The sequence below is a fragment of the Cryptotermes secundus genome, unplaced genomic scaffold (assembly GCF_002891405.2).
Source record: "Cryptotermes secundus unplaced genomic scaffold, Csec_1.0 scaffold1066, whole genome shotgun sequence".
In the NCBI taxonomy this organism is placed as follows: Eukaryota; Metazoa; Arthropoda; class Insecta; order Blattodea; family Kalotermitidae; genus Cryptotermes; species Cryptotermes secundus.
This window is the reverse complement of record NW_019738984.1, coordinates 702,206-729,897: the sequence shown is the minus strand read 5'-3', so window position 1 is coordinate 729,897 and position 27,692 is coordinate 702,206. Positions and strand designations below refer to the sequence as shown.

General features: G+C 36.4%; 1 protein-coding gene across 10 annotated transcripts in view; it reads left to right on the top strand.

Annotated features, from left to right (window-relative positions):
- The window catches only part of LOC111871549 (neuronal acetylcholine receptor subunit alpha-7), a 452,324-nt gene extending 437,870 nt beyond the window's left edge, over positions 1 to 14,454 (top strand). For 8 of the 10 annotated variants that reach the window (XM_023864723.2, XM_033754297.1, XM_023864726.2 and 5 more), the window contains 2 exons: positions 1,302 to 1,411; positions 9,793 to 10,333. In XM_023864723.2, the coding sequence (XP_023720491.1) occupies positions 1,302 to 1,411; positions 9,793 to 10,308 (626 nt within the window). In that variant the 3' untranslated portion in view covers positions 10,309 to 10,333. Of the gene's footprint in view, positions 1 to 1,301; positions 1,412 to 9,792 lie in introns of all 10 variants that reach the window. The other 2 variants (XM_033754298.1, XM_023864728.2) reach the window with 2 other exon arrangements.
- Positions 14,455 to 27,692: the final 13,238 nt, after the last annotated feature.

Here is a 27,692-nt window from a genome sequence, read left to right as displayed (position 1 = left end):
TTGAATTATGTGGCCTGCGAGAATATCCTCCCGTTACCCATATACGTGTTAGCGCTTTCCTTGCCTTTAAAGGCAATATGACACATGTGTTTATCAAATAAATATTCTGTGTAAATTTTCAGCTGATATCGTATGACAAGTAATAAATGGAATGGGAAATTTATGGAATCAACATGGCTCGGTGTTCGTGTACAATATCTGTACAAGGGGTGATTTTAAGCACCGTCGATCTACAGGGGGTAGATATTTTTCTGAATATTTTAAAGTGGAATATATATTATTTATAACACCTTCAAGTATGTGCAGGCTTGATGTTGGACAGCCCTATTTTAGAATGAAGTTCTTCTTAAATACATAATTTATGTCTAATAGACATGGATCTATATGGTGTGTGGGTTATTTTTGACTGTTACAAATCAAAATTAAATTTGACTGACAAATTTTATTTTACAGCACCGAATTTCAAATTCATGTAGGGTAGAAATTTCCAATTTTGTGAGAACTGAATTTAATAGTGCGATGCTCGATCCACCACGAAATTGGGAAGGCGTTCCATGTTTTTTTTTCACAGTTAGCTAAAAACGTTTCCATAATGGATCCATCTATAGAAAAAAATTCAGCTATCTATGGTGTGAAACACACATCCAAATTCCAGAGAAATTGTAATGTGCTTTTTTTCCATAATTATACATCACAGCAATAGGTAAGTTTGCTCTTCATCTAATAAATGGTTTCATTTCAAAATCTAATCTCCACTATTTGTTCAGTTCATATACTTAATGTAAGAAGCAAAATGATACCGCGTTTCAAAATTACGAGCTTGGCTCTGTCTATAATCCTCCCAGATTCTGCAGCACCAGTCTCACTGTCACTTGTGCTGAACGGTGATAATGATGATGCAGTGAAGTTTCAGCACGTGTGGTGTGACTCTTCTATACATATCATTTCACAAGGCATCTAGATTTCATACTCTATGCATGGCTTAAATGTTCATAGTAAATACCAATCTCCTTAAAGTAAATAACTTTACTAAATGAGTATATGACAATATCTGTCTTTGTAATCTCTTTTCATGTAAATATTTTATTCCTTATGTAAATTGCACGGGGTAAAGTGAAAATAATATGGTAATTTATCTGTGAATAGGCATGAAAATACTGAATTATATTTGGTGGATAAAACAATACTATACATTTTCAGCCTGTACATTATGTAGTTTGGCCTTAAAATATAAAAATAAATTTTCGTAGACGTTTTTATTATAATGCTGTACTTATGTTTATTTGCGTTTCCAATTTCAGGTACTTATTTCAACTGTATTATGTTCATGGTCGCTTCTTCAGTAGTTTCAACTATCTTGATACTCAACTATCATCATAGAAATGCAGACACACATGAAATGTCTCCTTGGGTAAGTTCTAATGTTTATAACAACCAGCTCTTGAGATCTGTGGTACACAACAACAGTTAAACACTTGGGGGGTTTCAGATTAGTGATAAAAATATATCAGAACCCTACGATTTCCTCTACATTGCATGTTTTGACCATTTTGTGGTAATTACAAGGTGCAACACATATACTAAAGGTCCACATTTTAATGCAATAGATAGATGAGTAAAAGCATAAAAAAAGTTAATAATGTCGGTTACTTTATACAGATATCTGTTGTATGTCAGCAAAACACTGTCTGTCTTATTCTAGACAATATGGCTTTCAGTTCCATATAAAAGATGCTGTTGTTTCAGGTACACACTCCTAGCTCCAGGTACCTTCTCATAATTTTGTGGTACTGTGTTTTGTGTTGTTTCTTATTCCTTTCGGCTCACGTTCAGAACCTTGAGTGTTTGTTTCGAAAATATAAGCGGGTGGAGGGGGAGTGTTAAAGAGTTGTCGGTTTTTAATTTGAAGAAATTCCAGGCTAATGACGAAGATTTACTTGCAAGAATAATGAAGTGAAGATTTTTGAAGTTGCACACCGAAGAGATCGCGAGGTGCAGTGCATCCTTGTAGGAATAGCGTAGAGAGTCTTATAAAAGATGTTAGGGGGGGATGTTTGGGCGTGGAAGGAGAATGGTATTGAAGTCATACAGTGATTTCTTATATTTCACATGATGTAAGTGGGTGGTATCGTATTTTGTGTCTGAAGCATCTACATGAGGAGATGGACATCCTGATGACAAGAATGTCGGTGTGTGAGCGCCGACTGGGGGAATGGTAGGGAGGTAATTCTTCCTCTAGGAAGGTTGGTTGTTGCCAGACACACTGCTGATGACATTGTATATCGGAAATTTTGTGTCAGAAAATAGGTCAATAAAGTGGTCGACTTTATTGGCATATTTTATAAATGCAATATATTTCTCTCTATGCTTGCTACCATTCAGTTCAGAACCTTCTGTCTTCTCGTCTTCTGTCAAAAAACATAAAAATTAGAATACACAAAACTTTAATTTTGCCTGTGGTTCTGTATGGGTGTGAAAATGGCCTCTGACATTAAGGGAGGAACATAGATTGAGGATGTTTGAGAATAGGGTTTTGGGGAGAATATTTGGACCGAAAAGGGATGAAGTGAGAGGAGTTGGAGAAAACTGCATAATGAGGATGGCAGGGCATGTAGCACGAATGAGGGAGAAGAGAAATGCATATAGGATATTGGTGGGGAAGCCAGAAGGAAAGAGACCACTTGGAAGATCAAGGCGTAGGTGGGTGGACAATATTAAAATGGATCTTGGAGAAATATGATGGTATGGTATGGATTTGATTCATCTGGCTCAGGATAGGGACCAGTGGAGGACTCTTGTGAACACGGTAATGAACCTTCTGGTTCCATAAAATGCTGGGAAATTCTTGAGTAGCTGCAGATTTGGCTTCTTCTCAAGAAGGGCTCAGCTCCATAAGTAAGTAAGTAAATAAGTAATATATTTCTCTAGCTTTCATGTAAGCTCCGTTCTACATTCTGTGGAGTATTCGTAAATTATCTTTTAGGGGATAGTATTAATATCTTCTCTCTAAAATTTCTGACGCAAATTTTGATTTTATTTTTTTAGTTCGTACATCATAAATATGTTCGTTAAATCTGGTTTTATAAATTCTACCTGTTCGTCCTGCGTGCTTGTGTGGTATTCGTGACACTAAATTTGAGATATATCGTTACTATTGCATATGTCAGTCACTGTGGCTGTACGTTCCAAAATTATTTCCATGAATAGTAATATTTGTCTTTGTGTGTTTGTGTAGTCAGCATATTAATTATTTACCGAATTAATTAAAGCTATCCCATTTATGTTCAACTTTGGTGACTTAATTTATGGTATTTTGTTTTGGTTTTGTTGCTGCGAAGGTATTTGTTATATGTGGCTGGTATAGGATGCTATAGATGTTTCCATTATGCTAATGATTTCTCATAACTTCCCTTTCGACGAAACAGGACAAATGTTGACTCTGTTTTTATATAATTTATGCCTGTATTCATAGCAAACATGAAAAGAAAAGCGTTGAATAATTATTCAGTTTGCCAAATTCCTCGCTTTGTGGAAACCAAAAAGTATCGCCTTCGCAAAATAGAACAATGACGATCTTCATCATTTTTATTCGTAGTCATCGTTATTAATGTGACAGAATAAAGTAGGATGAGATGGGCGGGGCATGTAGAAAGCATGGAGTAGCTCAGAATTCCGTACGACGTTAGGGCATGTAAACCTGAAAGAAACGGTTATCTTTGAAGAAAGAGGCGTAGATGGGAGGATAATACACAACGGATCTTAGAGAAACCGCGCTGCTGATTGTCGACAACTTCGTCTGCCGCAGAACAGAGAGCGAGGGCGGGCTCTAGTGAATGCTGAGACTAAGCTTTAGGTTTCATAAAAGGCAGGAATTTCCTGAGTAGTTTAATGGCAGGTGGCTTATCAAAATACATTCTTCGTGAAATTAGTTTCATGCATTCCTGCTATGGGACAGTTTTGAGCCATTTCATTCCAGTTATACATCTTCATTATCTGTTTCACTAAGATCCACTTTCATATTACCGTCCCACATTCTGGACTCTCAGAATGCCCTCTTTAAAAAAAAAAAAGATTTGTATGCAATTTTTATTTCGGCCATTGATATTATGCTTACAAGCCCAGCTCAGTGTTACCACCTTATTTGACTGCCGACGAGTATTAAGCAATAGGTATGTGCCTAGAAGTCATATAATTTATTTATATTTCAATAATCCTTCCTAGGAACAGATATTTCTCGGATAACTCTTTTCCATACAGAGTAAAACGTGCATGGGGGCACGCAGTAGCGTAGTTTGTTGAGGCACTATGCTACAAGCCGGAAGGTCGCCGGTTCGATTCCCGATGAGGTGGATTTTCAGCCGCACTAGGGCCCTGGGATCGACTCAACTTAAACAGAAATAAGTACCAGGAATCTTCCTTGGATGTAAAGGGTGGCCGGCGCGTAAGGCTGACAAACTTACCGCCGTTTCTGAGCAAATTCTTTAGAGAAAATGTGGGACCCTCAACGTCTGACACCCCTATGGGTCTCCATGACCTGTTACAAGGATAGCTTTACTTTCTTTTAGTAAAACATGCATATTAGTACATGAGAATCTAGGATAGACGCGTTTTTCTTTTCTCGCCAAACTTGCACAGGAATAGAAAAACATAATGTAAAATTACTTGCAATGAACAGAAACTTTTAAACAGTAAAACAACATATAAAATTACTTCCAATAAACAGAAACTTTTAATACGAAAACGGAAGATAGAAATATTAATTGAACAGAGAATCGTATGAGAGGATATCCTTTTCCTTGTTCACATAAGTTTTCAGTGTAGTACTTCGTGAGATGTGTGCGAGGTTGAACATTGCTATGGAAATCGGAAAAGACCTGAGTCAGATTTTCTCAAAATATTTCGAGAACTCGTCAATCGAAGAAGTAAGAAGAATTGAGTTTCTCACAGCTGTGATTTGAAGACGTCTTTCTTATACGTCCAGGGCTACTGGGCGTTATACCCGAGAAGACAGAACTCTTAGTTTAAAAAAGAATTTGAAGTTCTTACGACGGCGATTATGACGATTATTATAATCTGGGATAGGGTGACGTGTATTCCCAACGCAGTTGACAATAATCCACACGGCGTCGTGTCCCAGAAGATGGTAATATTCAAGTCAATTGAAGTTTATGGGTACGACTTTTGAGAGGTGCTTTCTGTCATATGTCCCACTCTATATATTCTCAATATTAAAATATATATTGAAAATAGTGCTGGAAAAGGACTACTTCTAATTTGACCGACAAACAAACTGAGGATCTGGCCATGGGCGCCCCAACATAGGCAATATTAGCAGAAACATTTATACAGCACATGGAACATAAACACACATATCCAATTCTAAAACACAATTAATAATTGCGTATTATAGATATGCAGGTGACTTATTATATGATCAAAACCAAACATGCAGCAAGCACTCAATGAATTTAATAACATACAACCATCCATAAAGTTCACTATCGAGAAGGCAGTTGCTTTCTGTCCAAAATCATAACATGCTAATAAATCGGTCTCCCCAATAAACCAGTCACCCTTCCGAAATGGCTAATGAGGACCATAGCGTCCACGGAGAACTGTAACATGTTTGGACAGTCACAGAACTACACGAGGAAATCAACTATTAGATCTTACAATACACCACAAAAGACAAAATTGAGAATTTTCAATACACAGGAAAACTAGGCATACCGATATTTTAATAATTTATAGTTCATGCCACCCATATGAACATAACCTGTCAGGTATTACATGTCTACTAAATGGGTTGTACACATATCCCATAACAAAAGATCAAAACAAACGAAAAAACACCATAAAAATATACTACAGGAAAACGAATATAATACAAACCTACTTGAGAAACCACTATGACATCCATAAAAACAAAACACCACAAAAAGGGGCTACTCTTACATATTGCGGAAAAGAGGCAAGACAAAGAACTAAGCTTTTCAAAAACATGCAACTTAGAGCAGTCTTTCAAATACAAAACACGATCAACAATATATTGATACATCACTTACAGACAGATAAATATGACAATAGCAGCACGCTGCACGCGGTAGCGTAGTGAGTTGACGCACTATGCTACCAGCCGGAAGGTCGCGGGTTCAAGTCCCGATGAGGTCATTGGATTTCATTCAATTGACCTAACCCTTCCAGTCGCACTATGGCCCTGGGCTCGACTCAGCCTCTAACAGAAATGAGTACTAGGAACATTCTTGAAATATTCTTGGGGGTAAAGGGAGGCCGGTGTATAGGGCTGACAACCATGCCGCCATCTATGAACCGATTGTCTAGAAGATGTGGGAACGTCAACATCTCACAACTCTCAGGTGTTTATAGCCTTAGTGTTTTGTGACTTCGGTTGTCCAGTGATTTCCAAGGGACCCAACAGAGTAGGTGCCTTCCCTCAACTGAGGACGGAAACAGATCCAGTTTCCGAAACGTTGTGCCTTTTCTAACTTATTTAGAATCCAGACGATGGACAAAGTCCGAACCCCCAGTATCTCTGAGTATTATTAATGTTTGTTGCTAAATTAAAAGTTTGGTTAAAATCGGAAAATAATAAAGAGCGCTTTACGTAACGAGTTACATGCATTTCTGCGTCACTTCGCTCTCTGTGTTCAGAGGTTTTATAAAAGGTAACCCTGTAACAGGTCGTTGAGGCCCAAAGCGTTCTGAGACGTCGAGGCTCCCACATTTTCTAAACAGTCAGCTCATAGAGGGCGGTGAGGTTGTCAGCTTTAGAGCCGGCCGCTCTTCACCCCCAGGAAGATTCTTGGTGCTCATTTCTGTTGGAGCTTGAGTCGACCCCAGTACCATAGTGCGGTTAGAAGGATTAGGTCAATTGAAAAATCCAGTGACCACATCAGGACTCGAAACCGTCACCTTCCGGCTTGTAGCACAGTGTATCAACCAACTACCCTACCACGTGCCCCCAATATTTATAAATAACTTATTTAAAATATTTAAAATTTAACTGAAATGAAGATAAAATAGGAGATTATTTTTGGGCTCAAAATTTTGTCCACCTAGATTGAACAAATCATACACAGTGCAGTGTAGTAAAGAAATGCGTTTGGGCCTCTCCCGGCTGTTCGATACATCGAACACGTAACCACGCCCATTCCATATGGAATCGTCTGGAATCTCAGACGTATTGATTCTCTCTGTCTCTCTCTTGCTGCAGTAGACGCATGCACCACTCGACACCGCGCGACCCACTTTCAAAATCCAAAATGTTCAGAACCTCAGCTACTCCACGTAATTGCACCGCTGACCTACATTCGAGATCGAAAGAGGCTGAATTAGAACGAGTATCTCAATATAAAACCCTGCTGTTGAGCAGAGGGGAAAAGTTTGCCTTATGTACATTATGAAAATTTTATTTCGTTTTCTTTGTCTCTTTCTTTTAATTGCTTATTTATTTAATTTCTTTCTGAGTTCCATCGATTCATCTTCCATCCACCCACCTTTATATTTTTTGCTTCTTTTGTTAATTGTCTTTATTTCTTCACTCTCCTTATATATTTTTGTTTGTATTCATGTCATCTCTGTCTTTCTAGCCACAGTCCGTCTGTTCATCCAGTCACCTTCACGTCTGCTCTTTGTCCTATCATTCGTCTTTTTCATTTCTTCCTTTCTTCTTATTTATTTGTGCATGTATTTGATTTCCTTTCCGTCTGTCTACCAAGTCATCCACCTGTCCATCCAGTCTGTCTTTTCCCTACTCCTGCTCCTTCCACCCACCATTAAACATCGACCTCTCCCTGTGCACAAGCAAAGAACTGAGAGTTATCTTGGCAGTACTGTAATTAATAGTAGACTATTCAGTGTCGGTTAGGCCCAGAGCAGATGAAGAAAAATATGCAAATAGTAACAATTCTGGCGCGTTCATACCCTATTGTTTAACTGTTTCGGAAACCGTAAGAATTACAGGGTAAAAAAATTGTAGAGGTCATAAAAGAAAAGTTTCGTTCTTCTCTGCAATTTTTGTTATAAACATTTTCTGCTCTGATAAGTATTTAGCGAGTTACGCTCGCATAACTCGAGATTTTTTCTTTTTTAATAAGACACGTGGAATGTTGTAAGGTTTCTAACGTTTCAACAAAAATTACAGTTGTTACCTTGAGGCTTAAAGTCTTTAAGTTGATTTAGAAAGTCTTGTGTAGACAGACAGTGGGCAGACTGTGGGAGTGCACGTGTGATTGGAAGAAGCAGTGGAGCATAGTGCTATCCAGTAGTGAGAGGCCACGTGGTATCGGCCAAACCAACCCCCCCCCACACACACACACACACTTCCACTAGCATTTCTCAACACATCAGAGACACCAAACTGGAAAACCGGACATCAGCGGTAACCGACCACTCCACAGAGACTCAGCACTCATCGACTTCGGTAGAAAAGAGGTCATAGTCATATCTGGATCTACAATCTCTGGATCTTCAGGGAAGCCACTGATATGACAAAACACCTCCTGACTTCATCCATGAAGATGCATATAGGCTGAGGCTTTGCTTCATCTCTTTCCTTGCAAACCGACAACACAGTCACCTGAATTACACCATGCAGGTCCACAAAGTGGGCACAAGTCTTTTCTACCACTTTCTCTTTAACCTATGTGATTGCTGAAATCTCTCCATCCCCTCTTCTCCTAATTCATCTATTTCGTACTCAACACACATTTCTTTGTTTTTCTTATTATCACTCATTCACTCATGGAGCTGAGCCCTTCTTGAGAAGCTGATATTTGTGCAGCTACTCAAGAATCTTCCAGCATTTTATGGAATCGAAGGTTCATTACCGTGTTCACAACAGCCCTCCACTGGTCCCTATCCTGAGCCAGATTAATCCAATCCACACAATCCATCTCTCTAAGGTCCATTTTAATATTGTCCACCCACTTACGCCTTGGCCTTCCCTGCGGTCTTTTCCTCCTGGCTTTCCGACCAATAGCCTATATGCATTCCTCTTCTCCCCATTCGTGCTACATGCCCTGCTCATATCATCCTCCTTGACTTGATCATTCTAATTATATTTCGAGAAGAGAACAAGTTATGAAGCTCCTCATTATGCAGTTTTCTACAACCTCCTGTCACTTCACCTCTCTTCGGTCCAAATATTCTCCTCAACACCCTGTTCTCAAACACCGTCAGTCTATGTTCCACCCTTAATGTCAAAGACCAAGTTTCACGCCCATACAGAACCACTGGCAAAATTATAGTCCTTCTTCTTGGGTCTGTCCCTGTCTGGAAAAAGGCGAGAGAGCCTCTAAACATATTTCCATGAAATGTTACTGTGGGGAATTGTACTATATGATGTTGACATTTTATATATTTGTATATCGTGCAGTAATATTGGACTCTTACGGTTGTGCATGATTCCCGATTCTCTAACTACCTTAAGATGAGAAATCTGACTTTTCTCCACCGCGTCCAGCCTCGCTGCAGTTTCACACATCCTCCTACCGAAAGAGTAGCGGTGCTCTTTCCCTATTAGTAAAATGGTTTGGGATTAAAGCTGATACTCATCTTAAACTAGTACCGAGACTAAGAATGCGTGAAGCTATACCTCTAGTCTCTCATTAAGTTCAATTACACGTGGAGACAATTTCATCATCACTTTCCTTTAGATGGGGAGTACACGGAAGATATTTTACTCTTCAAGAGTGAGCTGGGACAAACATTAGGAGCCACGTTATATGAAATGTCCATTTGTCTAACGCAAGTTCTTGCATCTGGTTTCAGATCAAAACGATATTCTTACACTGGCTGCCTTGCATATTGAGAATGAGTCGTCCCGGGAGCGAGCCGGACTCGTCGCGGAAGTCTCTGCAGATGCGCGAGCTGGAATTGAAGGAGCGATCCTCCAAGAGCCTCCTCGCGAACGTGTTGGATATCGACGATGATTTCAGACATCACCCGGGCACGCTCCAGACATCGGGCGCGGTTTCTACAACAGGATTCCTCCGGGGTGCTCACACACACCACGAAGATGGAGGAGGAGGTGGAGGGACACTGCTTCACGGGAGCGGTGGGAGTTCATCGTGTCTCGGCCCTCACCGGGAACTCACACTCATCCTGAAGGAGCTCCGCGTGATAACGGACAAGTTGAGGAAAGAGGACGAGGCGGCGGAAGTGACGAACGACTGGAAGTTCGCCGCAATGGTAGTTGACAGACTGTGCCTCATCGTCTTTACTCTGTTCACAGTTATTGCAACTATAGCAGTGCTCTTCTCGGCTCCGCACATTATCGTCACATAATCGGCGTTTGTTACATTTTACTCTTTATTGTATAGTCTTGGTAATAGTGCATCCCTGACAGAGAGCATCACACAAAATCACGTAGAATGACGTGATGCCACAGACCAGACAGACTGGACCGACGAAACAGATGACGGCGACATAACGCTGACCAGTAGGGAGATAGCAAGAGATTTTAGAAATACATAGTTACAAGTTGAAACTAGAGGAGAGCGTAATTTAATACACAGATGACTATCAAATTAGTTGGTATATGAGCTTGCGCAATACAATGATTGGTTGTATTGTGAACGGAGGTGACTTAATTTACGAATCGCAGTACAACGATTGGTTGTATTGCTGGCTACAAAAAAGCAAACAATCCAATGACTTATTCATAGTTATTATATTAATAAATTATTATAGTGTCACCACTTCAAAAAAAGTGTGTGGTTTCCACGATCCACAATACGATAAATTAAAGTTGTATTGTTGGAATTTCTCGAGAACACACAATACAATAACTAGGTATTGTTGAGCTTTGAGAATTTTGGTTGTGAATAAATGGTTGATTGTTGTTTTACATTTAATGAACGGGTTATTCAAATGACTCTTCCGCGCATTTATATTGCTAATAATATGTACGGACAATGTTAACTGAATCTTTTTTGTGAGGCTATTCAATCTAGTCGTCGTTTTGATGACCTTTTTAATAGGTACGTTTTTTATTGAAACAATGAACTAGAACTGGTATTTAATATAAATACCAGAACAAGTTAGTAGGACGATTCATAGCCGATGTTTATATTGTAACTGAACATCAGAGTCTGTAGTTACGTTGTAGCGACCTGCATTATAACGTTGTTCACATTTTTGTAATGAATGAAACTGAAACATAACCACACATACCCCGAAGCTAAAAGTCAAACAAAGTGGTTAATAATTTAAATAACTACAAATATGAGCATATGCTAAATAAAGAAGCTTCCAGATATGTGTATGACTCATATGTATTAACAGCCGTTAAAATGAATTACATATTCTGTAAAAGCAAATGATTTAACCTGTCATATTTTTATTGTGCCTACCCTCTTCAAAGGTCACACACAGTGCGACAGTGTTCTGCAATTTGTGTTATCATGACAAAGTCATCTTGTCATCAAGTATTCCACGTTTCATCAAATGTTGGAGTAAATTCTATCTTACAAATTTTCTGATATCAGATTGGCTGTATCGTATTTTACATATTATAGTTCACATATGCTTTGCATCTACTCAGAAACAATGCAGTGTAGCATTGACTACCACACAGTAATTCTTTTCCGTGAAATATGAATACTATACTGAAAGATGCAATCTGGAGTAACTCTTACATCAGGTTCTAAGTGAATCCTTGATCTTTATTGAATATGACATAATTACTGAACTGTACAGAAAAGTGCATTGCCCTGTGTGACCCATAGACTTGTTTCATACCCTGTATGGGGGTGTGGAAATTGCACCGAGCAAAAGGATGGATGTGAACTCCTGTTTAGATTAAAAAAGTTGATGCTGTGTCATCACACACTACAAAATGTTTACCATTTGTTTCTACATAAATAAGATTTAAAAAAAAAATTATGTGCCAAATATGAAATGAAAATGAATATCTCATTTCAGATTATTCATGTTCAATATGTGATATTTTCAAAAACACTAAAAACATATTTCTTTGAAGCAAAGTACATTTAATCACTAAATATCATATTTAATGAAAAATGTGTAAAAGACACACAAGAAAAAAGCCAATTAAAACAATTTTCCATCTATCAGGGGTGGTGTTATAGGTGATTAGTAGAAAAGTAAACTCTATTCCTTGTAAATCTGATACTTGGAAATTTGCATCTGAAATAATGACTTGAAGCTATCATTAAAGAAATCTTTATATAGTGGGGTGACCAAGATGTGTCATGCAGGCTTGGTGCTGCGCAAATAAATTCATAAAGAGCATGATCTTCTCTGAGATATCATGGTTGTAGTGATGACACAGGTGCATATGCCTCTGGGAGAGCATTTTCTTAGTGTTATCACAGACATGCATTCTCCTAGAAGAGCATTATAACAACAAAGACACAGATATATATTTCCTGAGAGAAAATTTTCATAATGAGGGCAGAGATGTCTATCCACAGGCTGAAAATTTTTGTTACATGTTTCATTACTAAATAACATTTCATTGAAAGAGTGATGTATTCTGGCTTGTAATGCCTTGTAGTTCAGTAGAAGTCCACTGACATTTTGAACCTGAAGATAGAGGCAATGCTGTCCTCCGAAAAGTCAGTGGATTTATACCGAATTGTATGGTGTTACATCCTGTAAGATGTACTCACCACTGTAAAAACCTCAAATGGAACATTTATTTTAGTTTTACATTGATATTATTGTGAAAATTTTTTATGAAAGTCCCTTAAGTCATTACATTTTTACCATACATTCAGCCTCTCATGGCTCCATATACTTCTCAGATTGGACCTGTGTTAACAGAACTTTCTTATTCATGATCACTTGATTCATGTAGGGATGAAGTGTGGCATACTGATCTTGAATCATTCTGTACATAACAAACATAATTAGTTTATAATTATACATGCTGCCTCCAGAATATTCATTTTGTCAGTTCCTTTATAATTCTGTACTCTTCTGTTATTTATGTATTTGATCATATAATCCAGACTTCAAAATGTCGATTTATATAGTTGTGTGATTCATTAGTATTTAAATAAATTTGTGAAGGGAAGGGAGTGTCATATTAATTCACATGGGGAAATGAAAGCAGATTTTATCTCCCCCATAATTTGTCTCAATTTAGATGATTCATGAAGTAGAGTAAAAAAAATTAGAGTAGTAATATAGTGTGGCATTTCATATCCCATATGGTACCATGGTGTCTTTGGGAAAAAAATATTAATTTTGAATTCAATCATGAAAATAATAAGAAAGTTACACAGTCCAGGAACACAACCATAGAATGTACATTTGTGAGTAAGTTCAGTAACATTAAACATAATAATGTTAACATTTTACATGGAATTTGAGTTACAAAAAATCGTTGCTCAGGGTTGTACAAAACCAGATATATCAGTTTTTACAATGAATGTAACAAAAGGAACTACAATACAAGTCTTACTTTTTCATATTGATGGATAAATTTGTGGGCATATTCAAAATTTAAATAGTAATTAGTGATACTTCCAATATAAATGTTGGAATTCTCTTCCACAAAACAATTCATGCTTATATCAGCAAGAGATATTTTCTTTTGTAATGTAGTGATATTCTGACTTCTGCTAAAGAAGTTACACATTCTGTCAATTTCCTGAAGCTCTTCCATCATTCGTAGAGATTCCACTACAGCGTGTCCCAAACATTTGAAGTCTGTGGCCTACCTGAACAAAAAATCCAAGTCCTCTGAACCAATTTATTTACTTCCCTTGCCATCTTTCATTATCTACACGCAACAGAATTAGTTACTTTGTCCCATCAGAACTACTTAAAATAATACTGGCTTCATGACTGCAACACATTGTGATTAATTATTCTTTTAGACAGTGAATTCTTAAAAAAAAATGGCATTTTGCTATTCCAACATTAATTATTATGCAAAATATTATGACTGAGTCATCAATTATATTGTAATGTTCCTCAAAATTAATAATGGTTGACAGTGTAAGGAAATATGAGATGCAGTTCAAAGAGAGGTGTATACATCATAAACCTCTATGGGTCACCAATGGAACGTTCATGAACCACAGATTCGGAAACACTGTTATATTACGTGGTGAAATCAAATACGGGTTGGGGAGAAAATTCCTACTTTCTGTAACCGACATTAAATACAGTATTTACCACTGACATGTGCATAGACATGAAAAAATAAATTACAGGCTGTGAGAAACCACAACTATTTAACTGTGTCTTTCCTCACATACTGGATTTCCATAGACTGAAATTAGATGTTGCCTTTACTACCTAAATTAAAAAAAACTGGGGAAGAATTTATAGTGATGTTCTGGCCAATCAAAGACAATCAGCATGAAACTGAAGTAAAATATTTTATTGTCATTATTATCATATAAACTTGATAAATTGAATACTCACCACAGATTCTGTAGATATTTACATATATCCAGATTATGTAACACCTATACCACTGCCCTGAAATTTAATTTTATTGTTTAATCTACTTAGTAAATGGAAAGATCAATTAAATTGCATAACAGAATACAGCTGAAATAACCCATATTTTGGCATTTGCTTTCAAAATTTAATGTAAATAAAAGCATAAGTAATAACTGTAACTCTGTCTGAAGCCCTTAATATGTAAACATTTAACAGTTCAAAGAGCTTATATGACTTACTGTAACTCCAGTTATGACTGTATATTTCTGACCTTTGCACATAAGGTGAATTTACAGGTATCCTTCAGTTCTCTTTTTTACTGGAGGTACAAACCAAACTTCTAATAAACATTTGGAAGGCTTCTTTCCGTGAAGTGTAAATTAATAATATGGTGAGTATAACTAAAGTAAATAACAGTTTTAAGCAAAATTTTAGTCTAACAAATCAAATGCCATGCTTATGTGGATGCTGTACTATGTACTGAGTAAACACACTTATAGAAACGTTACAGTCATGGAAGGGCTATCCTGACTGAGGCTTTTTCTAGCCCATTTGGTGAATAATAGTAACTCTCAAATAGGTCTTGATTTCTTGTTCCCACACTTTTTCAACCTATTTAATATGTGTAACCTTTGTTCTTATATTTTATGCTATATTATGACCAATATTAAAGAGAGATCATTACTCATATTGCAACAATATTGCAGTATGAAGCAGAATACTGCTGGCAGCCAACTTACATTAGAGAGTACAATTCAATCACATGGCCATCCCAATTTGAAATGGGTCTTTAAAAGCTGAAGCCCTTAAGATGCCTGAAGCTACAGCAATTTTACCTATTTTACAGCAAATTATTTTATGTAATTTTTCTTTGAACGTAGTTAAACACAGCACACTCTTAAAAAAGTATAAAGGATAACCATAGCAACAGTGTACATGTACAGTATGTACACTTGGTTAAGCTTTCCAGTTAGACTATAATATGTAAACAATGTTGAAGATTTTGTTCTGAAGTATGATATAATTTCATTTCATTATTAATATATATGAATGAAGCATTAAATTAATGCTCTTAGTTCTACTTCAGTTAACATTTCTGGGTTGCAGAGGTATAAAACAGAGTGAGAAGCAGGAATTACATTAATTTTTATTAAAATATCCATCTCCTAGTTAAAATTTCTTACTAAGGGAATAGAGAGAATAATTTATAAACTTATCCGCCTGACTAGAATATTAAATATTTTACATGAAGGGTCTATAATCTTCTAATCAAATTTTCTGTGCCAATTTTTGTGCCAAATAATACTCTCAAATATCTGAGTATCAGGATTCTGGCTGCATTCATAGAATTCAAATAAAATTAAAATAATGCAAACTTTAGCACAATGAACCATGAAAACAAGGGCAATTTCTACCCTACCTTACTCACATGAGTCAGTAATGTAAACATGTTTTTATCACTACAACAGTAGCCAAGTGTGGTTTGACTTGCTTATCTGGCAACAGGTCTGCGTCATAACAGAACCATACTGCATTTGGTCATATCACAGTTATCACCATATCAGGCAATACATAGTATTCCAATCAGTTCAATTTAGGTTTGAACTGTACATGTTGTAAAATTACCGTAAAACTACATTTATTCCTGCACCGAGTTTCCATATTGTACATATTAATGCCAAGTTAAAATGGTTTGTAATAATATTTGGTTAATTGTTTTTCTTTTTCGGATAATACCTATGAGTTCATTTGATGCCATAGAAATAATGCAGTTTTTTTATAACTGTATTTATAAGTGTTGTTCCTACTAATCTACGTCAACATTTTAGATGACTGGCGCTTATGATGATATATTATGAACAAAATAGATTTGTTACTCTGATATCATCTGTTAATGCAAATCTGGACCTTATGCAGTTTGAGCTATTCTTGTAGGTGTAATTCTGCTGTTAATTGAAAATTAGAGAGTTTTGACTGTTCTTCAGGTAAAGTTCTTGCATACAAAACAAAAAGAAGCACCTTCACAACCTATAGCTTCAGTACAACTTAATTTTTGGCTTCTTACCTTGTAACTCCACAGTGTTCATTATTTTTAGCTTGGAATACTAAGTGCAACACTACAATTGTGTAAAATAAGTTATAAAATCATATTGAAGTAAACATGTGAGTATATGTTTTCTCTATTCATCTTCAGTGAAGGCACTTTTATTTCATAAATTTGCATAATCTACTGTGGCATATTTGCTCAAAGCAAGAATTGTTGAGCCAGAGAAACAGCCATTACTAGCCACCAGCTCTGAAGCAACATTCATTTCTAGGCAACAGCTGGGCAAACATGTTCCTGTGCAATGGATATGCATGCATCAATAGAGGTACTGTTGAAACGGTGTCTTCTGCTTGGGCTGTACAAAAGAGTTACTATAAGGAAGACAACTGAGGCAATCGAGTGAATTCTGTGCAGGAGTTAGTGAAGAAAAGAGCAGTTGGAATGGAGCCACGATTCAGAGAGGACTTGAGTGCAGAAAAGAGGAACATCCATTGTTTGAACCGTTACCAGGCAACTACTAGTGAAGACACTGCAGGCTGGAAAAGATTTAGTGTGCTCTAGTGATTTGTTAAGTGTGTGGAGATTAGCAATAGTGCTATGATTAAGTGTAATTATGAATTATGTGGTGAAGTGATCAATAAATCCATTATACACTCCAAAACCCTGTCGAGAGTCACTCATACACGTGACAACTGGTGTCAGAAATGGTCAAATTATAAACTGCATTGGATCTTGATTGTTATATCGCTGACTTCTGAAAGTCATGCAATATATGCTACAAGAAATGAAAGACAACATAAGAACCAACCGGGAAAGGATGGATATCCACCAATCCAGGACAGAGTCCTTTCAAGAAGAAATAATATCCATGATGGACACCCATCAGGAAAGGATGAAAGCCAATATCAATGCCTGGCGAAATAAGATGAAGGCTCATGGAGAAGCGATGGTGTCCAGGGTAGAGACGGGCCAGTAACCACTGGAAGTCAAAATTAAAATTTGCCTTCTAGACGTGGAGATTAAGGATTTGGAGACAAATCCTAAAGAAAAAGAGACCGAAATGGAGCAGCAAGAAGTCCCTAACGAAAAGCTGCAGTGAAACCTGTCATAGCACTGAAGAAGCCGTATGAAGAACGGCATCCAACTGTAGGGTGCAGCCGAAAGCCGAAGAAACAGGCCCAGAGTAATGGTGGGTGTTAGAAGAAGTTGGCCGCCGCCTGTAGAGGGATTACCTGCCGTACCATTCCTGTACAGTGTAAGGGACACTGCTGCCAGGGACAAAGCCAGGGCAAGGATATGCCATGAACCCAGAAAGGAGGGACATTCAGGAAGAATCATCTGTGAAACCAGAAGGCATCAATGGAATAAGGGACCAAGACTTAAAATGAAACTACAGCTGAGGAAGGAGAGGACATCTGGCAGAAAGACCGTAGAGCTGGAGGTCATTCTGAACTTTCATTAGGCTACATAAAATAAGGGACTGGACATTGTGGAGGGATCGTCCCTATCTGAAACAAAAGAAGACACTGCACACATAGTAAGAACTGGAGATGTAGAAGTATTGACCACTCTCAGATATTTTGTCTGCACCAAGTGGAAACGGATGATGATGATGATAAACGTGGACCGACTGGCGCTCTGAGTGGGAACAGCTCAGGAATAGCTACCTTAAGGCAGGAGCGGTTCGAGAACAGTCACCATGAGAAATAGACACAGTCCTTGGAAAGGAATGAACTGTGACACATTGATATGCTACTCGTGACGAGTAGCCTTAAGGAAGGAGCAGTTGGCATATTGGCTCAAAACAAAACTGTGGAGACAGAGAAACAACTGCGGGCAGCGAACAGCTCTGAAAAATCATTCCTTTCTAGGCAACGGCTTGGTAAACATGATCCGGCGGCAACAAATACACATGCACAATAGAGGTAGTGTTGGAAACGGTGTGTTCTATTCAACCCACACAAAGGGGGTATAAGCAAGATATTTGGGGCAACCAAATTAATTCTGTATGGGAGACTGTGAAGAGAGGACTTGAGCACAGGAGCTGAAGAATCTCTATTGTTATAAACCGTTACCAGGGAACGGCTGCTGAACACACAGCAAGCTGGAAAACTTGATGGGTGCTGTGGTGATTTGTAAAGTGTTGAGATTAACAGTGGAGCTGTAATTGGTTGTAGTTCCTAGTCATGTGTATAAGTGGTCAATAAATCCAATATTCAATCCAAAACCCCATCTATAGTCATACCTACACGTGGGAGTACATTATATTAAATGAGTTTTTCTGTTTTTGATCACCTTCCTTATAGGCCGACTTCAGAAACTGTAATTCCATAAGAAGTAGCTAAAATTTATAACTTAAAGCTCATGCCCAAATTATGTCGTAAAAAGTATGAAAAGTAAATAATTGTGCATAGTTGTTAAAATATATACTGAATGAATTCAGTAGATAGTCAGCACCAAGGCATTGCATAACTCAGATTGTGGCAGATCTAGTAGAACCTACCATATCGGCTCAGTCATTTCACTAGCACAGAAAAGGATATGATAGGTAAGGAGTGAATGGGAGCTTTGCATTAATCTTAACCAAGAGGTTAGATTATAAAATTGTGTTTGAATCTGTACAGCTTCAGTTTATCTTTCTGTGTAATGTATATCTTTAAAACTGAAGATAACAGCAAAACAAATTCTGTGATTGTATCAGTATCATGTTACTAACACCCTGTACTACTATGGAGTAGGACTAATGCCAGCCATGTAATTACATAAAGTCATGAGTCTTCTGAATCTCAAAGTGCAACTTTCTTTGTCTGCAGTTTGAGTGATAACATAAGCAGTACATGGCAACTGTCAGTTTTTCAGTTGCATGTGGACATTGTAGGAGTGTTCTAGCTCCAATAATTAAGCAACCTTCAGTTATATCAAGGAATGTTGCAACAAGAAGAAGTAACATATATCTTGTATCTGAAGTCTCATTTTCAAAAAGATAATCTAAAATTATCATATAAGATAATTATGTGTGAAATTAATCAGTTACAGTTTTAACATGTTCATGTCAGTTGGTTCACCCATATGGAATAACATAAAACAAAGCATCCTTCAGACAGTTGGGTACACCTTTTCTACAGAATGATGTGCATGATAAACAGATTTTGAATCAGACATTAGCACAAAGGGAAATGCTTTAAAGCGCACAGTGCTCTACGTGTTTGGGTAGTTAACCACCTGTATGCTTACAGAATGAACACTTACAGGTGTTCCCCAGTGTGAACATGTTAATCTGTGAGTGAATAACACTGGAAAAAATTTATGGCCAATATATATATATATATATATATGGAATGTTGCATGTATAAATACAAAGCCTAATTATATATGCAATAACAAATTTTGATTTGTATCATCATGAACTCTTTGTTATATTTTGAAAATGACCTCTGTATAAATCTCCATGAATTTCCCTGTTGTTATAATGGCAGTAATATGTAAACTTTCAACAGTCTTTTCTTCTCTTCAGCATAGAATTATATCTTTATGCAAAAGAAATTCGCAACAAATGCCAAGTGTAAGTGTGAAAATGTAACGGCAAAACAAAAGTGAAAATGTTTCAAGAAGTACAATTCATTTTTTTAAATAAGAAAATAAATAGTGGCCAGGCGATTTGTAGGCCCTTTGTATTAGAAAGTGACCATCATTGTCATTGCCATGGGATTTCATACAGTCTTCATGGATGTATTACAATAGTACTGGCAGGTGCACCTGAGAATTAAAGATGTCATATAGACAGAAAACTGTTGGTTGAACAAGAAACCAAAAAATTTACAGCCATGGTATGTCAGTAATTTTTATCACAAGATATATTTAATTGTTATTTGTTCAACACAATAAATTCATTTCATAGCTGCCCACAAATTTGTGGAACGAAACTGACATGACATTTTTCTTTTTATAAACTACATTTCAATAATTGTTGCGTTAGTCATGCATTCATGAATTTCACTTTCTCTTCTGAGTTGTGACAGCATGTAGTAATGGTGATAGTTACTGGAGTTTCAGAGGAACCTGTTACCTTAATCTACTCAGTACTACGTACATGGTGTGAAAACCAAAATGGTAACAGTCTACAAAAACAAGTCTTCCATGTGTCTTGATTTGTATAAATGAACGTTTGTTGCATGCACCTAATGGATATAATTCAATGTAAAATTAGACATTCCATATAGACACTAGGGAGTTACAAATTGGTTAAATAAAGTTTGAAATGCTTGTGGTAATAAAGTCTTAATGGGCAATCGATCAGATAAGAACAGAGAAAGAATGTGACATTTCAGAGGCTATGTCTTCATTATTTCTGTCTCCGGCAGTGGAAGCAAAGTCAGCCTGAAATGTTGAATTTTTACTCCATGCACATGCACAGATCACTCAAAAGTACTTCCTGATTACTTAGCATAAACAAGGAATAGTCAGGTTTCTTTATTACTGGCATATATCTTGGGCTGTTTAGAAGAATAAGAATGAGATAATAATGTTTTAATTTCAACTTGGTGACACTAAGTCTTTCACTGAATACCATTTACTTGAATCTAAGAAATAAGGAGTTAGGAAATGTATGCATTGTGTAACAATTGACACATTGTTACTGCGTTTTGTTTAATTGCTTGAAAACTGTAAGACTTATAGAAAAATATATATTTTATTATTCATTGTCCCAAACACTCTTCATGCAGATAACAGTTTAGTGAGTTATACACAGGGTAAACCTGAGATTCCCAGAGAATCTGTGTCAGTCATCAATTAAACTGACATTTATTTTATCTCACTTCAACCAAAATTGAAATAGGTTGGTAAGGTAAAGTTGTCCCTTTGTTTAACTAATCAAGCACTACATCATGAAGATGTATCAACCAGTGGATGTATGGACCCATATTTCTTGACCTCGGCACTATCTGGATGTGAGTGGTCAGCTTCACGCCCTGGCCACTTTAATGGTTGGGCCCCAGTGCTGGTCAGGACGTCATGGAGATTTGAAAATTCTTGGTCATATTGGGACTCAAACTCTGATCCCTCAGTCATCAGAATAGGCCAACATGTGTTAATTAAATACCCAGATTCAACCCTCTTGAAAGTCTGTTTAGCTGTTCCCAGTTTTTTTATGCTTACAGATGGATATACAGAAGATTTCAAATAGGAACCGTGCAGGGATGTCAAAACACCTAAGAACTAATAAGAAAATGAATAATAATGCTATATGAGGATCTTCAGCATTTTAAGCTTTATTTATCATTCTTGACATATTTCAACTTGAGATGCTCTGGCACTGAAAGTTGAGGAGAATTAGAAGGAAAGGAAGAACCATACTCAGTACTCTGACTGGAAGACCCTTTAAGATGAAGACATTTTCAAAGATGTATATTGGAGGATAATGTTAAAATTTTTCATTGGGATATATTTTATAAATGTATGAATAGCTTGATGTATGCATCCTATAGAGTGTTATTAAAGTATTTAAGAGCAAAGTTTTTTAGATGATCCAGAGCATGTAGGGTGAATAAGAAACACACACTGCACTTTGGCTGGGAAATCTGATGGGAAGAGTATTTGGGGAACCTTGATGTAGGTAATGGACAATATTAAAATTAATGTTATGAAAACAGGTTTTATGTGCTGTTTCATACAAAACTGATTCAAAATGACTTCAGTCATGAAATATTGTAGTAAAGGGGATAAGTTTCTTAGCAATAGGAAAATTCTAGAAGCAATGGTACTTACATTCTCCCTGAAGCCGGTACATCATTCCATTTCAGTTCAAATGTGTATAATTCTTTTTAATTGAGTTGATGGCAATCAGTTTTGTATAGACTGGACTGAGGTCGGCAACATTGATATGAGTTCTGAAGTTAGTACTATTGTGACTGGTATTCTGGGTTTTGGCACAATAAGATCTAGTAGTAGGGTACCAAAGTTTCTGAGGAATATGCTGCCTCCATCTTCAGGGTTGAAATAAATAGGATGAGGTATTGGTTGGTTTATATGGATAGGACACAAGGAAATTGTTCAATCAGACACAAACTTTATGGCAGGCAGTGCAATGGTTTAACGTGATTGATACCTCTGAGGATGGCAGAATGATGCCGAAACATGTAGTGTGAAATGACAAGTGAAATTGTACGCACTAAAACACAGTAAATATATACACATTATGGATAAATTTACTTCTTTAATTTAAGTACAGCCATGTGCAGGGGCAAAATTAAGCCCCATCTGAGGGCTGAGGATGTGATAGTGTTCTCATAATTTGAACTTATTACACATTTCAGGAATGGTAAAAGGTGAGTTTTGAGAATTGGTGGAATGTGAGTTTAGAGAGAAAAACTGAAATACTCTTGAGAGAATTCTGCTTGAATACAATTTTACCCAAACATGGTCTATCCTCAGACTGAACAGAAGCCTCAGTGATAAGAAGTCAGAATCTAATCACTCAAGCTAGAACAGAAAAAGCATATTTTCTGTGAATGGCATATATATACCTATACACACACACACACACACACACACACACACATATATATATATATATATATATAGACATACATACAAGTTTTATATATATATAAAACATTCACAGAAAATATTTTCACTATGTTATATATATATATCTGTCACCAAATTTGACGTAGTTTGGTATTCATCAATTGCTGTTACCTTGTTTTGAATTATATGTAATTATTTTTACTTCATTAAAGTAAATTTTCAGTTTACCTATAGCATTACATTAAACAATCAGCATTCTCTTTCTTGTAAACCAGTAGTTGAGTCAATATGATGGATGACTGGAAAATCCTCTCTTCTCCACTATCCATACAGGTTCTGGGACTCATATAGCCCCTGATCTGATGGGCATACTCAAGGGTAAAGAAACTGGGACATGCAGCCAACCACTCATCTCCATCTAGTGTCAAAGGTGAAGAAAACCTGGAAGTATACCACACTCCCTTATACACAGGACACATTTTATTATCTCTCATACAATTAAAAGTTATCATCATAAAGTCTTTGGCTCATTGAAAATATTTACAGAAGTGACATTACTAAATATAACATGAACTTTATTGTTGTGTTGAGCATTATATTTATTTGTCCTAATTTAATTTGCTGTGAGAACTGCCAGTGCTGATTGTACATCACTTCCTAGAGGTAGACATGTGTGAATTCCCAGAATCAACTTAACCTGTTTCTCTGTGACAATCTGACTTTCTTCATTTTAAACATTCATGGTGCTGAGATTGCTGATGCCTTCACATCAGCTGTCTATAATATTACTTTAAGTTAGTGATGATAATGGGTCACCAAGAATGATCACACCCGGCTGTTTGTCATTGTTATTGATGTAGATGACATTCAAATTATTAAAACTGAAGACAAAAATATGGACTTGTTACATATTAGATGAACTCATAAGATACAAACTAGTAAAATATTAAATTTCATTTTGTGAAATACTCATATAACATCTATAAAGTCTATCTTATATCCATATGTAATACATATATTATTCCTTAGAGAAAGAAAAGGAAATATATAATGAAAATGCCTGTTATTTGAGTTGTGTTTAATTCACCATTACATGAGAACAACAAATAAAATTCCAACAATATCAGTGGGAAACTGACTTTTAAATCAACTTTGTTCTGGAATGTGTGTTGATAAATAAACCAGTCTCTAAACTCAAAATATCACGTGGCCATTATCTTACGAGTAATCTGACTATAATGCTTCTTCAATTATTGTTAGGCAACTTCTACTGTAGATGTTTTGTAGGGTCAAATATTCGCGATTCTGATTGCATGGTATACATATATATATATCTGTAATGATACTGTCTTTCAGGTTTCATCATCCAATTGCTCATAGTGTTACCCCATAAGAGATTTTGAGAAAAGGTTGTTAATCATAAAAATAATAAAAAATATATTACACTGTAATTATAATGTAAAATAACAACAATATTATGAAAATATATTAATTAAAGCATACCAGTCTACATACAGATATGTGTTACCTTAATGTATACTCACAGGTTGTATTACATAGGTTAAGTTTATTTCAGTGAAGTTAAATTATTATCTCCTTTGTTTCACAGGAAATGCGTATTTCATGTTGTGATGACAGAACCGCCTCCATGGCGATATGTGACCTCTCAGCTGGTGTTGGGCTACCTGCAAGAGTAGCCATTCATTCCGCAAAATATGTGTTAATCCTTTTTCCTTTATTTTGTTCCATCACCACAATAATAAATATGGGTACATCATATATTCGGGGGCACGCGATAGTTGATTGAGGCAATATGCTACAAGCCGGAAGGTGGTGGCTTCAAGTCCCGATGAGCTTATTGGATTTTTTTTTTTTTAATTTTCATTCATTTATTTCATTTCCATAAATCCATACAGAAACAAGTTCCATGAGATGTGGAAATAGTCAAGTTTGAATCTTAACATAGATACAATAAAAACATAGAAAAACAAGTTATAGAAATAAATTCAAGAATACATAAATTAATATAATTACATTTCAAAATAACAATTAGTATATAGTAAGCAATCATATTTCTGCCAAGGCCCTTTATATATATTGTTACGTTAATTGTAATAATAAGTGAACAATTTAATAATTACTTTAGCAAAATAAAATCATCTATGACCTAATCCTACCAGCCGCACTATGGCCCTGGGTCGATTCAGCCTCTAACAGAAATGAGTACCAGGAATTAATTAAATAATTTTCCTGGGGAGTAAAGCGCGGCCGGCGCGTAGGGCTGACAACCTCACCGCCATCTTGAAGCCGAGTGTCTAAATAGTGTGGGACCCTCAACGTCTCACAACCCTATGGACCTTCACTGCCTGTTACAGGGATAGCTTTACTTAATTACTTTTACATGTTATATTCTTCACTTGTTACAACATGTCATGACTCATTAAGCCATCATCAGATATTTTACTTGTTTACATGCACCTATATTTTTCTACTAGTATTCATACATTGGCCAGTGTTTACATATTATACAGGTTTTATAGTGATATGTGAAAACGTTGCATATAAAAGGTGTGTTCACCTTTAAGTTCAAATATTAATAGTTAAAATGTTAAATTTTTAAAATTAAAAATTAAGTTCTTGTGAAAAGTTATTTTGTATTTTATGTGGCTGCAGTGGTTGTATGTAGGTCTTCTACCAGTGCACTTCCTGGGGGCTCTTCCCTGCCTTGTATTAGCATAGAATGGGTTTGTCGGCTTGTGGTTATGTGACTTGGTTTTTCTCCCTGCTTGCTTCCTTGTATTTTAGAGAAACGTTGCGTCTTGTATATGATGATTATGAAAGAAAGAAGAGGAATGTATTGTGTCTATATTTCCTATTGTGGTGCCGGGAAAAAAAAAGAAAACATAATATGCCGCTAAAATAGAATATTCCTTCTTCCACTTTTATATAAAAGGCAACGGATTTTGTCAAGGAGTTGCTAAATATTACGTGTTGTCCTTTAATTTATTTCGTACTAGAACGGTATGGGATTTGTATGATTCAAGATTGTATAAATGGCGATATAATGTTTTATACCTTGAGCGGACGATTTTAAAGCAAAGTTTACCTCTCAACATTTAATTTAAATTAATGGTTTTGAACTTTGTCTTCGTTTCCTTCTTTTCCTGTCGTTTCTTTATCATCAGGGATTTGCTTTCTTTGGTCATAGGAGCTAAATTACTAAGAGTGAGACGTAATTGTTCTGTCAATATTCCTCTCTAACTCAATACTTTCATTCAGAATCCCAGTTCCTCTAAACGGCTGTGGACTTTATTCGAACAGCATTACAGGTGGTGGAACGGAGTTCGATTTTTCTCTTGTTTTCTCTTGAATATCACACGAGAGAATAATATTTCAACTCGTATATTTATATTCATGCTAACAGGTTCGGTAACACACTTAGCTGTCATTAACTTCTGCGCAGTTTAGAAGAACAATGTCGGGATATTTTGTTTTAGTCAATTCTGACACACGTCACGAATCGTTATTAGTAATTCAGAATGTAAAGGCTTGTTAAAGTGTATCTTCCGCTGGTTAAACTTAAAATTTAAGCGGTTGATATTAAACATAAATTGTTACGTGACATGCTTAAAATTTCTGATTGCGTGTCTCTGATGTTACATCTAAAAATCTGGAGCGCCATTCCGAAGTTGCCCTCAAAATCTAAGACACGAATGTATAATGACGGTCTGTTCAGAGCGCATAGGCTATCTCCTTCCATTTTAAATTTGGAGATTCTAAAGTTCTAAGACATTACGATTGACTCATACGAGGACATTTTCCAAAACTTAAAGACAAGAATTATTCTAGAGTTCTTTCCTGTAGTTCAAGTATAAACTTTACGTCATACTTAGCTTATTTCACTTATACGCCTCACCGAAGAGACATTTCCTCAATTGTGAATCGGACAACAGAACATCACCAATTCCGAAGTTGTTGCTGCATGTAAGAGAAATGAAATAAACAATCACAGCCCGTAATGTGACTGTCTAGCAAAAAATAAATATTGACGAACGATGATATATTTTAAGACCAAAACAGCAACATCAGCTCAATTGCTGCTTTGAGAAGCGAATGTCACGGAACATGTGGCAGGCTGTAATTCTTCATAATTTCTAATCAGATCAAGCACAGTGTAATCTTACTGAAAGAGATGAGTCTACCGAAATTTTAAATTGGTCTAAGACCCGAAGCGGACATAAGTTTATGAGTCCAGTTCTTATTCGCGTGTTAATGTTTCATAGGTCTGAACATCTGAGGCCAGATATCTGTATTGGTAGAGCTAGGTCGAAAAGAATATATTTTTATAGTGCTGTCGGCGCGTATGTACCTGGAGTTCAACGCGAACCCTCAATTTGGAAATCCCTACTTTATAATGTGAAGTTGCATACAACAGTTGAGGAACCCAAGATGTCGTCTCACTTTATGTCACAGGTGTAACGCACGTTGACTTTATAATGTAGAGAGAATTTTACTCTTGCCTTAATGCACAAATTTGATTGCTACGTATTCCATTAGTTCATATCAAATAGTCTACCTGGAAAATACTGGAAACTGTTTAGAGCCAATGAATTGATAAATCACAATTTTCATTTTTAATGCAACTACACTATTATTCCTGTTGTTAATTAAA